At 40.9% G+C, this 13,767-nt stretch overlaps 1 protein-coding gene and 1 long non-coding RNA gene across 14 annotated transcripts in view; one reads left to right on the top strand and one right to left on the bottom strand.

The window, feature by feature from the left end:
• Window positions 1-3,779, top strand: part of NPEPPS (aminopeptidase puromycin sensitive) — a 96,231-nt gene extending 92,452 nt beyond the window's left edge. For 6 of the 9 annotated variants that reach the window (XM_089901160.1, XM_022557709.3, XM_089901163.1 and 3 more), the window contains 4 exons: window positions 38-145; window positions 634-789; window positions 1,061-1,108; window positions 3,363-3,779. In XM_089901160.1, the coding sequence (XP_089757286.1) occupies window positions 38-145; window positions 634-789; window positions 1,061-1,108; window positions 3,363-3,515 (465 nt within the window). In that variant the 3' untranslated portion in view covers window positions 3,516-3,779. The other 3 variants (XM_089901161.1, XM_089901162.1, XR_016388992.1) reach the window with 3 other exon arrangements.
• Window positions 3,780-4,304: 525 nt separating this feature from the next.
• LOC111166456 (uncharacterized) overlaps window positions 4,305-13,767 on the bottom strand; it is a 21,684-nt gene continuing 12,221 nt past the window's right edge. For 4 of the 5 annotated variants that reach the window (XR_016388994.1, XR_016388996.1, XR_016388993.1 and 1 more), the window contains one exon: window positions 7,387-13,318. This is a non-coding gene — a long non-coding RNA (uncharacterized LOC111166456). The other variant, XR_016388997.1, reaches the window with a different exon arrangement.

Below are 13,767 nucleotides of genomic sequence, written 5' to 3'. Positions count from 1 at the left end.
GAAGTTAATTATCTCTATCTGTATTTTTTCACTATAGCTTCACAAACAAGCAGATATGCAGGAAGAGAAAAACCGGATTGAAAGAGTCCTTGGGGCTACTCTTTCACCTGAATTGATTCAAAAAGTCCTCACGTTTGCACTTTCAGTAAGTTACCATGAAAACTGCTTTTAGAGGGAATTGTTACCCACTGATCTGTAGCAAGTGTCCTTGATTCAGTATTCTCTGCCTTAACCCTAGACTAAAGGCTCCCTCTCATTCTTGGAGGACTGGAATAAGCTTTTGTTACTAATCACTGTATCTCCCTCTAGTGGTGAGAATCAGAATAGTTGGGAGAGGAAATAAACTGGAAAGCTGACACATCCCTGTGCCTACTTTCTGTCTCTTCCTTTCTTTACCCTAGAGCAAGTATTTATTGAGCAGCCTGTTTTTACCCATCCCAGTGCTTCATTCTCAATTTGGCTGATCTTTAGGTTGAACATTCTCCTCTTTGTTAGAAGCTTCTGGTGCAAGTTATTCCTAAAACAATAAGTGTCTTCAGCGGGATTACTTGGGTACCTCAACAGCATTTGCCCTTTCTGGCAGCAGACGATGTTCTGGATATGGTAGACTTTTAGTTCTCTTCCTTTTTTTAGGAAGAGGTACGTCCACAGGACACTGTATCAGTAATTGGTGGAGTGGCTGGAGGCAGTAAGCATGGAAGGAAGGCTGCTTGGAAATTCATAAAAGACAACTGGGAAGAACTTTATAATCGATACCAGGGAGGATTCTTAATATCTAGACTAATAAAGGTAGGTGAAAATTTTTGAGTAGCTTGCTTATCATGGATATTATTGAGAAATATCCATGATTCACTAGACCCATAGATTATGGCCTTTGCCTTTTAAGAGTTTCCTTAAGTAGCTATTAGCTTTACTAAAGAGTTTCTCCATAACCCATCCTGTACCCTCTAGAATAAACTGAAGTTGGGAAAGAATGGAATGATTTGTTTTTATGGTAAATGGAAGTTTGTTCCTAAACTCTTAGTTGTTCTTACTATTTATAAACCATTTTTTTTTTCAGCTATCAGTTGAGGGATTTGCAGTTGATAAAATGGCTGGAGAAGTTAAGGTAAGGAAAGGACTGTTTACTTTTCACTTTTCAATCCAGTAAGTAAAAACACTAACCAAATTGTAATGATAGAGTGTTGGGGTAATGTTGTACTTTAGGGTCTCCATGTTCTTGCTTGGAGAAAGACGGGTTAGGTTGTATCTTTAATGCTTGAAGAATTTAGAGTTGGAATCATCTTTGGGGCATTGAAGTGTGGCTGAAAGAATGTGGAACTTGACGTCAGTCGACCTGGGTATAAATAATCTGTGCTCTGCCCCTTGTAAGCTGTGTAACTTCAAGCAAGTTTTTTAACCTCTATGAGCCTGGCTCCTCATCCATAAAATGAGGTGTTAAGATTGTTATTTAGATTAAGTAACATAGGGGGCCTGGAACATAGTAGGTCCTTGATATTAGTTCTTTTTCCTTTTCTAAAACCTTCATAGGTCTTTTGTAGGCACAATGAGACAAGATGACTATGTAGGGACTCTCCTCTTAGCTCTTAGAAAGACTGATAATCAGTTTAGTGGCAGAGTTCAGCGTTTGGAGGACAAATCTACACTGACTAGGAAAATCTTAACTTTAAGCCTTTCATTGCATTTAATTGCAAAGTATTTTTTAAGTGTCACTTCCACCTTCATTCTTGAAAGCAAGGGGGTTATCAGGTGTGAATTTGGAAATTCTGAGAGCTATAATGTTTGATTCACTTTATGATCCATTGTTAGAAATAAGATTCATTTAGTTTACATTGTGTATTGTATTGTGTTAATAATTACTTTATTGTAAAGGTAATAAATACTCTGAAGGAGAAATATGTATAATTAGTTTGAGGGGAGGGCACTGGTTAAGCTAAGCCTGGTAAAGTAGGTAGAGGCCAGACCGAGGAGGGCCTTGTAGGCCATATTAAAATTTTCCTAAGAATGGGAAGCCCTTGAATGGCTTACAAACCAGATCAAGTCACTCCTTTGTTTATATGATAAAAATTTCAGTCTGGCCGCAGTGTGGAGAATGCATAATTTGGAAAGGAGAAGAGAAGATGTCGGGAAGCTAACTCTCCAAGCAAAAATGATTTAGTAGCTTGGAGAAGATGGAGTAAGAAAGAAATTCAGGGGCTTGATTTTGTTAATCTTTAATTCAACCAGTATTTACTGAGTGGCTTCTCTGTGTTGTGAACGTATCTGGGGAGGAAGAAGGAAGAGTCAAGGATAATTCCCAGGTTTCTGGTATGTAAATAGTGGTGCTGCTTCTCGAAGTGAAATGAGAGGAAGTCTTGTATCTTACTCAGGCCCTAAGAACCCAACTGTGATAGGAGCCTTGGAGCAGGAGCCATTGTCATCCATGTAAATAAAGTTACTGATTTCTAAAAGGTCTAGACTTAATCTGATGAATTAGTCATTCTCTCTTATATACCTGTGATGACTAGCTCAAAGGAAAGACCCCTGTCCTTTTGCTAGTTGGGATTTTCTATGGAACCAGGTGTACTTCATTAGAAAATGGTTTATTCAGCGTTTAATCAATAAGCATTGTGATAATTACAAGAAACTGAAGTAGTTTTACTGTATGAAAAATGCGAGTCTATAAAATTTTAAATTATTAGGATATAGAAGCAATTTAAGCTTCTTAATTTTATCAACCCTTACAAATTAATCTTTATTTGAAGCAGCCAAAATGTGTTGAGTCCTTAACTACTCTGTGCCAAGTATTACGCTGTTTATATGGGTTGTTGTCTCTTCAATCTTGTGGAGTAAATATTTTCTCATAGATGAGAAAACATACTTAGAGCAGTTAATGTACTCAGTCACAGGGTAGTACATGATGGAGCCTAGATCAAGTCCCAAGTCTGATTCCAAAACCTAGACTTCAAGTAGGTTTTTTAACCCCTGTGAGCCGGTTTCATCTGTAAAATGAAGTGATAAGATTGTCATTTAGATGAAGTAACTAACACAGGGGGCCTGGAACAGAGTAGGTCCTTGATATCAGTTCTTTTTTACTTTCTTTTGCTGGTTGGACAATGAACTTAAAAGAAAGGCCGTAGGTTCTGTCTCTTTACTGTTAACTTTTGATTAGGTTGTAAGCATGTAATATATTTGGAGGAGAATTCCTGTAGGCAGGTACAAGGAGCTGCTTGTTTTCTTTTAGCCTGGAGGTGGCAGTGGTAAATTTTCATGAGTGAAGCTTATGAACCCTTTATAGACAGTGGGTATTTTTTCAGAGCCTGTGATATTAGCTTCTTACTATTGCTGGTAATGATCCTACATTCTGGGTTGTTTTATACCAGGCTTTCTTCGAGAGTCACCCAGCTCCTTCAGCTGAGCGTACCATCCAGCAGTGTTGTGAAAATATCCTGCTGAATGCTGCTTGGCTAAAGCGTGATGCTGAGAGCATCCACCAGTACCTCCTTCAGCGAAAGGCCTCACCACCCACAGCATGAACCCGGAGCATGCCGCCACTGCGGTTCTGCTGCTTCATGCAGGGATAAGGTGGAGCGACCGAACAGCTGATTCATATGCCAAGAATTTGGAGTCTTCTTTCAAGCCAGTGGGGGTTGGACATTGAATGTAGTTAACTGGTTCCTGCTCACACTCCAGAATTAAATTCTATTGAAAAAGGAAAATCAGCAATTCAGCAAAAAAAATAAAAAATAAAAAAATGTAAATATGATAGTAATAAAATAGAGCATAACGAAACTGTGAAACTTCCTGAAGCCTTGTCAGTGGTTAAAAGTATTTAACACTCTCCTGTTAATGACAGATGTTCTGTTTTTATAACCTACCAAAAGGAAACTAGAGGCTTCTGGGTAAAGAGGATTTTTGTGAAATGGGTTCTACAAGCAGCCTACAGACGAAGGGTAGTGCCCATTGCTGGGGATGTTAAACATGAAAGGCTGATAGCTGGTATAACATAGAGTCTGTGCATAATTTCAAGTGGGTTTTTTTTTTTTTTTTTTTTTTTGGCATGGGGACTGATCAGGAAGATATATTTTCCTGCATAACTCAATCTGAACCAAGGATTGTAGTTTTCCTCCTTGCTTTCCCTTCTGTGTGACCCCTTGGCAAAAAAAAAAAAAAAAAAAAGTTTAAAAAAAAAACCTATCCTGGTCTGGGTTTTTTCCTCCCCTAGTTCCATCCCCAACCCACCACCCCGGTGTCCTTCTTAGAGATAAAGAAATAATAAGGAAACATCTTTTATAGCCACATTAAATAAGAGAAACTGATATACATTATTTTTTTCTTTCTTTTTTAAGATGACTTTTAAGAACCCTGAAATGCATATAGGTGAGACAATAGAAATGAAAGGTTTTCATCCAGGCCTTTCTGAAGGAGCTACTCTGCTGAAAATGGTCTTAGTTGTCTGACAGGCCAACTGTTGAATCTCTTTATGACAGTATCAACACTGGCTTCTTCTGGTTCATTTTGGGCATGTGAGAAGTCATTGGTAACTGCTGCAGGGCCTATATATTAGTGGTAACTGGTTCTAAAAACAACAAAGACTATAAGCCTGTGTGTGCCACTCTGCTTCCACAGTGTATCCTACTAACGAGCCTCACCAACCTAATCCAGTACATTTTAAGTCTAAATCTCATTCCTTTCCTCTTTCCCTACCTTTCTTCTTTTCTTTTTCTTAAAAAAAAATATTTTTGTGTGTTATTAACAGGAATTCATATTTGGTGTGGCTTAACTGTATTTCAGAAGGTCATCAGATTGTGAGACTGCTTCCTTGAAACATTTTTGTGCTATTGTTTTAAAAAAAATAATTAAAAAACAGTTGGCGTTAATAAAAATGTCAATGTGAAATTGATGTCCTGATGTCCTTTATTCTCTCTGATAAGCAACTAAAACCTTTCCTATCATTCAGTAGGATTATAAGAAGTTTTACTACCATAGGATTTTTCTGAGTCTAAGAAAATCCAGTTGCTGAATTCCGAATGAAGAGTACCTAACCAGAAAAATCTTAAGATTCCTCCTAAATTAGTTCTGGGTTAACTCAGAAGTCTCTTAGAGTCAGCATTCAGGAGTTAACTTGAGCCTGCCAGTTCCCATTTATTGAGGCTTCCTTTTATCTAGGCATGTGCCACCGGCAAAGCAGGGGCATCAAAAAGACTGAAAGAAATTCTGCTTTAATTAAAGAACTCACAATCAAATTCTGGAAAGAAGTTATTTTAGTTTCAGCATACATGCAAGTTTTGTGTATACTGGTTTAGCAGTTTGAATTACGTTGGGGAAGAGGTTGCGCTAGGTATCTTCCGCTTCCTCTTTAGAACTGCTTTTCATCCTGCTCTGCGTCCCAGGAGGTATTGACCCCCATGGACTGCATTAACAGGCTCCTTTGCCCTCTGACTTCCGGTTGTGTTGATCCAATTAGTAACACCCTCAGAAGAGCAAAAGGCTGAGGAATGGATATTTAGAAGCTAGGGTGTTTATTCCCCTGGCTTCTAAATTGCCAGGTCACATAGGTTGTCTGAGTCCCTCTACCAAGGACTGCGACTCCTATCAGGCAGCCTCTCTAGCTTCTAGCTCCTTCGCTTTGGCCCTTCAGATCTAGGGATAGAAAGGACCACTCATTTACTAGCTCTGGATAACTCCATTATTCCTTGTTGGTTTCTCTGAACTCTGCCCATGTCTTTGTAAACAGTCCCTTTATTAAACCTTTCTCAAATTCCCCAGTTTTAGTGTATTCTGTTTTCTACTAATACCTTGATTGATCTGGGCACCACAGTCCTGATGCTTGGGGTCTCTAGAGGTCTTAGTCCGACATTTTGCATGTCAGATACTTTTGTTTTGTTTGGCCACACCACAAGGCTTGCAGGATCTTAGTTCCCCGACCAGGGATTGAACCTGCACCCTCGGCAATGAAAGCGCATTAACCACTGGACCGGTGGGGAATTCCCTGTCAGATGTTTTAATTTGTCTTCCAAATAGCTCCTTATCCTAGGTAATATACTCATCTTACAGATGAGAAAGCAGGCACCGAAAAATTAGGCAAAGTAGTTAAACAGCAAATAACTCTCAGTACTAGTGATCAACGCAAGCTTGCCAGACTGCAAAAACCTGTGTTCTCCCAGCTGTTAGGTCTCCACAATTAGAAGATCATACAGTCACACTGGACCCAGGCAATAGCTTTAGAGATATTCAATCATTTTCCTTTTCCCTAATATTCTTTGGTTAAAATTTTTAGTGGAAATCAGAAGGCTGGAAAGAAAGATGAATGTGTTATTTCCTTACAGAGAATGTTATTTTATATTTTATTAATGGGAAGCAGTAAAGCCTTTTGGGACAGTGGGCAGTTGTGGGTGAATTCTTATCTTGCATTTTCTAAGGATGAATTTCAGGAAGCAAGGAACCCCGTTGAAAAGAATATCTCTGTAGTGTGCAATTTGGGGGGGTAGGAGGGGTTTTATAGCTTTAAATCAAGTTTTCAACTCTATTATCCAAATGAGTCCTGGACTTGGAGCCACATTTGTAGGGTTAGTAATTTTTTTCTCAGCAAGAAAATAAAAAGCTTTGGGTAATAAATTTATAATTTTGAATCTATACTTACAGAATCATTTTTTTTATAAATTTATTTTTATTTTTGGCTGCATTGGGTCTTCATTGCTGCGCACGGGCTTTCTCTAGTTGCGGCGAGCGGGGGCTACTCTTCGTTGCGGTGCGCAGGCTTCTCATTGCGGTGGCTTCTCTTGTTGCAGAGCACGGGCTCTAGGCACACGGGCTTCAGTAGTTGTGGCTTGCGGGCTCTAGAGTGCAGGCTCAGTCATTGTGGTGCATGGGCTTAGTCGCTCCGCGGCATGTGGGATCTTCCCAGACCAGAACTCGTGTCTCCTGCATTGGCAGGCGGATTCTTAACCACTGCGCCACCAGGGAAGCCCTACAGCATCATTTTTGACTGAATAATAAAATCAGCTGATGAGAATTTAATCTCTTCTTACTAAATACTAGTTTTAGGATCTCAGAGTTGTTGTTTTTAATAGGACTCTCTTTTGTGGTCATGGAAAATACCCACCCAAGATGGACCATGCCTTCTTGTACCAACCCGAGTGCAAGCAAAGTGGTTAAGGTGTTTGGTTTCCAATGCAAGACTGAGACAGGAGACCCTGAGGTTAATGAAACATTGGGCCAAACAACTGCTTTCCCTAGGAACCCAAATCAGGTTGCTCTAACAGTACGATTGACGGCAAACGGTGATAGATGGCAGTGTCAGGAAAGTCAATTGGGTTCTTGTGGCATTTGTAAAGAACTCTGCTCCTCTGATTTCGTTGCTGATATCTGGCAGCTGTAGCTTTCACTACTGGTCCGACGCTGGGGTGGAATGAGCAAGAGAAGGAACATAGCTTACTATCATAATCTGTGCTTTCTCAGGAAGCTGCCAGCAGCTGCCAGCAGACATGTTATACACCAATTAAAATGACAACCAAGAAAGAAAGAAAAATTAAATCTTGCCATGGTTCGGCTGATCATACCAGTATGGTCCTCTGAGACATCCGCCTCCTCTCACCCCAAAACAACCTTAACTTTTATCATAAATTTGACAAACTGTACAGGTATATTACATTACACTGCAATTTTAATCCACTCTAATTTATTAGGGGATTGATTATCTACCTTGTATAATAGTCTTATGGATATACTCTTAACGCTTATTAGACTGACAAAGAAATTAAGAAAACAGTATACTGAATGGCTGATGGTTTAATGGGAGAAGTCTCAAGACAACATAGAATACAAGATAATGGAGGAGAGGTGAAAAGAAACAGCTTATAAGAAAAAAATACAAAACATTTAAAATATTTGAGCTGAATGAGGATGGGTGAGATGATTGTTGCTTTTCTAATAGGTCAGTTCCTTCGTCTATCAATGGAGCAGTTAAACTCAGGAGAATGTGAAGGGGTGTGGTAGGATGAAGTTAATGCTGTGGCCTTTACAAGTGTAAAGAAGTGTCTCCTCTATTCTTGTAACAATCCTAGAGTACATAGACTCTACTGGATAGACAGCGTAACAGAACATGGCTTATAGAAGATCTCTTGGCTACCAAATCTGGTCTCTCCCTGCCCCTGCTGACAATCTTATTTCCTGTAAATGGAAAGTTCTAGACCTGTGTGTCCAAATGCAGTAGCCACTAGCCATATGCACTATTTAAGTTTAAATTAAATAAAAAATAAGTTCCTAAGCTGCGCTAGCCACATTTCAAGTGCTCAGTAGCCACCCATGGCTAGTGGCTACCATATTGGGCAGCACAGATATAGGTCATATCCATCACCAAAGAAAGTTCTATTTGAACTGTTCTATATCTAGTATATGCAAGTGTATTTTTTGTGTATGGTAGAAAATAATTACAGTCTGTGGCTTTTTACCAACCTCATTGTAACAATTTGCTATTCATCTGAGAATACTGTATCCACTTAAAATTTTAATTCTGTTCACAAAATGTAATACAGATCCATTTTCCAAATTTTGAAGGGGAAAAAAAAACCCCTAAAAAGTGACTATCCCTTCTTATAAACCCACCTCCCAAAGACAATCATGATTAATAGATAACTTTGGGGCATATTCTTCCAGCTATGTTTTTGTTGTTGTTGTTGTTTTGCAGTGCACAGGCCTCTCACGGTTGTGGCCTCTCCCGTTGCGGAGCACAGGCTCCGGACGCGCAGGCTCAGTGGCCATGGCTCACGGGCCCAGCCGCTCGCGGCATGTGGGATCCTCCCAGACCGGGGCATGAACCCGCGTCCCCTGCATCGGCAGGCGGACTCTCAACCACTGCGCCACCAGGGAAGCCCTCTTCTAGCTATGTTTTTATACTTTATGCACTTAATTATTTTTGGTAACAAAGACAGGCTGTGCCCCTTTTGCCTATTCCCCTTTGTAACCAGTGCCACACATCTTTATTCTTTGCCTTGTGACGCCAAGTGTGCCAGGCTCAGAACTGCGACCCCTGATGTCATGCTTTAAGTCATGGAGCTCATCACCAAAGATGACTTGAGAACAAAGTAACATATGGCAAATGCATACCTTGAGAGCATTTCTTCCTTGTTTAGATTCTTTGGTTCACGACTGTTTTCCAGCCTGACTGCCTGACACTAAGTGCCAGTTTTGTGGAGTGCACATATTTGAGGAATGTGGCTTTAAGCTCTCAGGCTCAGTTAGTTTAAGCAGTTCATGTAATGAATTCGTTCAGTGTTCTTTCCTTACTGGAGACGTGAACTGTACTATATTTGGAACTACCATTTGCAACCTTATACGCCACTGCCTGGGTATTTAGCCACAAGTTTTGATCACCGTGAACTGGACTGAGGAAGTTATATGGTGACAGATTTCATAAAGACTGTGCTGAGGAGAGATGTAGCTGGCTTGAAAACCTTCAGGGACTTCAGCTTGCTGCAGCTGTTGAAATGAGGCCATGCGTTCCTCCCACTGGACCCTGTTTACCTGCTTAATGCCTGCCTCGCCAGCTTGAGCAACTGTATTACTTCCACTCCTAGGCTTGCACCATTAATTTGGTAACTATACCTCACTGCTTCCAACAAGTGAAACAAATGTGCCATCCAACTATAAATGACCCAGGTGTGCACCAAACCAAGACCTGAGATGCGAATAGTCAGAATAGCTTTCATTTTTTATTTTTTAAAAATAATTCTTTATTAAAAATTTTTTTAAATAGATTTTATTAATTTATGGCTGCGTTAGGTCTTCGTTGCTGCACGCGGGCTTTCTCTAGTTGCGGCGAGCAGGGTCGGGGGTGGGGGGGCTACTCTTTGTTGTGGTGCGTGGGCTTCTCACTGCGGTGGCTTCTCTAGAGCCGTGCAGGCTTCAGTAGTTGTGACTCGCGGGCTCTAGAGCGCAGGCTCAGTAGCTGTGGCGCACAGGCTTAGTTGCTCTGCGGCATGTGGGATCTTCCCGGACCAGGGCTCAAACCCGTGTCCCCTGCATTGGCAGGTGGATTCTTAACCACTGCACCACCAGGGAAGCCATGAATAGCTGTTAATGTCCCTGTCATCTGTGATCCACCCTTGACTGCTCCAAAAGGATGCTGGACAAAGGTTCTCATTGGTATGTGAGCATCACAGAAACAACAGAAGAGGTGAGAACAGCACCAGCCTTTTCTAGTCATTAATAAAGAATACAGTGTCACTGTGTTCTAACTTTACAACCTGCTATTAGATGTGGGAGGTGTGCATTTTGGTCACTCATCAAAGGATGTTGGTTATTGAAATATCAGAAGAAGCCTGTCAGAAAAGCCCCACAGCACTGGACTTGAAGGCAAGGTTTTGATGCATTAGTTCCATGGCAATGGAATCCAGATAGCAGACTCATTACAAAAGCTTTCAGAATGAAAGTATATTATACGACGCACTGAGACTACAGAATCAATTAAGGCAGATTTGGTTTCTGCCTCATGGAGCTTACAGTCCAGCAGGAACAAGAATTATTGAATGAGTAACTTGAAGTGTGATGAGTCTTTGGAATGGGAAGTGCCGGGGGGTATAAGAGGATATTACTGCGGAGTCCAACATAGCCTCAATGTTCAGGAAAGGCTCCCGTGAAGAAATGGTGTTAAACTGAGACCCAAAAGATGAGTAGTTGCTAGCCAGGCAAAGAGGACAGGGAAAAGTGTCCTATGTGGGAGAAACGGCACATGCAACACAAGGCCTATGGCTGGAGAGAACCTGACCTACTTAAGGAACTCAAAAGAAACCCAGAATAGCTGGAACAAAGAGAGGTCTTGGGAAGGTGGTGAAAGAGGGATCTGGAGAGGTAGGCAAGGCCCAGACTAGGGAGGGACTTAGGTCACGCTGAAGATTCTAAACTTTAGCTAAAGGACAATGGGAAACCATCAGTTTCCTTATCTGTAAAGTGAGAAATAATAATCTCAGAGTTACCAGGAAACAAAATGAGAAGAGTGCAAGTGAAAGGTCCTGTAAGTTATAAAGCATGATAGGAATATGACTAACATTATGATAGCAGTAGTAGTCATAAGCAGTGCTGCTTTCTTAAGTAACAGAAGTAACAGTTCAAATCTCCTAAGTGGGAATATGAAATTTTTTTTTTTTTTCTTTCTGACCGTGCCATGCAGCTTGCAGGGTCTTAGTTCCCCGACCAGGGATCAAACCCGTGCCCCCTGCAGTGGAAGTGAGGAGTCTTAACTACTGGACCGCCAGGGAAGTCCCTGAAATAGTCTATAACATATAAAACTCTGACTGAAAGGAACTGATGGAAAGGTCAGAAGTTTATTTCAGTTGAAACTTCCAGTGTGAGGTTCACGAAGCCAGGCATGAGCTGAGCTGAGCTGTTTGGAGCAGGGTCATGCCATTTATGGCCACACGTATTTCTCAACTCCGCACTGACTCTTCAATGCCACTTCCAGGAAAGATCAGTGTTCTGCCTCCTTCTCAAACCCACCAGAGCACAATGGCTAACACATTCTTTCCCCTTCATTTCTTCCAGCCACAGCTGGGGCCCAGCATCTCCTAGGTCAGCTTTTGTAGAAGCTGTTCCCAAAACATTACACTCTTCTGAGCTCTTCACAGCAAGATAATTATCCCAGTTAGCACCTGCATTACATTTTAGGAGAAATTCAACACCTTTCCAAATCTGTGTTTTATTCTACAGCGGTTCTGTAAAGTAGGCACAAACGAATCTCACAGAAATGATGCGAAATTGGGGGCCCTCCTCTCCTGTCTGACCGGCAGATATGCTACCAGGAGAACTTAATGGTTCATTTTAGGCCATTTCCTCTCTGCCTGCAACACATTAAACTTTACCCAAGGACAGAAGGGCAGAGCTTGTGCAGATGCAGGCATTTGATTTAGGCCCCATTAACCTCTTCCCAGCCCTGGCCAAACAAACCAGACACAATTCTTCCCCAGAGCTCACTACCTACCATAAATGCTCCACAGTACCACACACCAGAGGTTGCAAACTTGTATTTTGTCTTTGATTTACACAATGCCTTTTAAATCTTTTTGAAAATTTAAATGCCAGCTTTAAAAAATCATGGTATTTCACACAGAAATCCAGATTTCCAGCTTTTCTTTTTTTAAAAAAAATTTTATTGGAGTATAGTTGACTTATAATGTTGTGTTAGTTTCAGGTGTATCTAGTTTTTCTTGAAAAATCGTAAGATCTGACATCAATGTCTGGAGCTGAGTACAGACTTATGACCAGCACACTCTACCACAGTCCCCACTCTGACTAGATCCTTTATGAAGGTCCCATGACAGGCCCAGAATATCTGAGTTTGTGCACCCACCCCTGTACAGACCACGTATCATGAATACCGAATCCCTCCTTTGTGACCCTTTCATATGCACAGGGCTTACTCTGTTTGAATGCAACTTTGGGAATGCTTTGGAGACCTTTATGTAGATGAGAAAACAAGCCTTGGCCACTCCAGTCCATCTCTGGTGGATCTTAATTATTTGCAGCTATTTCCCGAGGGTAAAGGTAAAAAGCTTTATTCTACCAGACTTCTCATAGGCCACTCCTTTCTGTTGTCTCCTCTGTTCCATTCTGACCCCTTTGTTCATTCATTAAATTCAGAACTTTTTTTTTTTTTTAATACTTATGAAGGTGCTGGGACAGTGGCCTCAAATCATTTTTGGAATGAGATGGAGAACTTAAAAAATGCATTACTGGAATCGCACTTCCAAGTATATATCCAAAAGCACTGAAAGCAACATCTCAGAGAGATACGTGTATACCCATGCTCAGAGCAGCATTATTCGTGATAGCTAAAAGGTGGAAGCAACCTAAGTGTCCGTTGATGGAAGAACGGATCAACAAAATGTGCTACAATGTAATCCTGTTCAGCCTTAAGGGAGGAAATGTATCAACCTCGAGGACATATGCTAAGTAAAACGAGCCAATCACAAAAAGACACATACTGTGTGATTCCACTTACAGAAGGTATCTAGAGCACTCAAATTCATAGAGACAGAAAGTGGAATGGTGGTTGCCAGGGGCAGGGGTGAGGGGAAGAAAGTAGAGAGTTGTTCAATGGATATAAAGTTTCAGTTTTGCAAGATGAGTAAGTTCTAGAGATTTGTTACACAACCATGTGACTATACTTAACACTACTGAACTATACACTTAAAAATGGTTGATGGTAATTTTTTTTAACCACAGTTTTTAAAAAAGTATTTTAATACGTCACTGGGTGTCAGGAGACCTGAGTTCTGCTAGAGGCTCCAACGCTGACTTGTGCGACCTTCGGCAAGGCACTCTCTGGAACTCAGGTCGTCGTCTGCAAAATGGGACGGTAGAAGAGAGAATACTGAAAACACCAACCTCAGTATGGGGCAGACGGATGTGACAGTGTGTGTGAGCAACGGAAGGCTCTGCCAAGTATTAGATGTGGTCATCGACTCAAACTGTGGTCTCTTGTGGTGACTTAAAATTAGATTAAAAAAAAAAAAATCGAAGGTCTGTGTCAAGTGCCAGAACCTTACAGACAAGAGCCTGCCCTCAAACTGCTCATTAGTGGAAAAAAACTAGAAAAAAATTTACAATATAATGTGTCACACGTCAGCCTAACATGTGCCAGATTCAAATACATAGCACTTAACTTCCCTATTTAATGGGATGAAGGCTGGGTATACACTACATGTTGTTTGGGTAAATCAAGTCTCAAATTAGTTAGAACACAAGTTTAAAGCTTGATAATCTTTTCAAGGTGTTTAGTCTAAAAAAGAA

This window comes from Delphinapterus leucas, chromosome 19 (genome assembly GCF_059928025.1).
Source record: "Delphinapterus leucas isolate spDelLeu-1000000601 "Yukka" chromosome 19, BTC_Dleu_Yukka2, whole genome shotgun sequence".
In the NCBI taxonomy this organism is placed as follows: domain Eukaryota; kingdom Metazoa; phylum Chordata; class Mammalia; order Artiodactyla; family Monodontidae; genus Delphinapterus; species Delphinapterus leucas.
The sequence above is the reverse complement of the archived record's forward strand: the minus strand, read 5'-3'. Positions and strand labels throughout refer to the sequence as shown.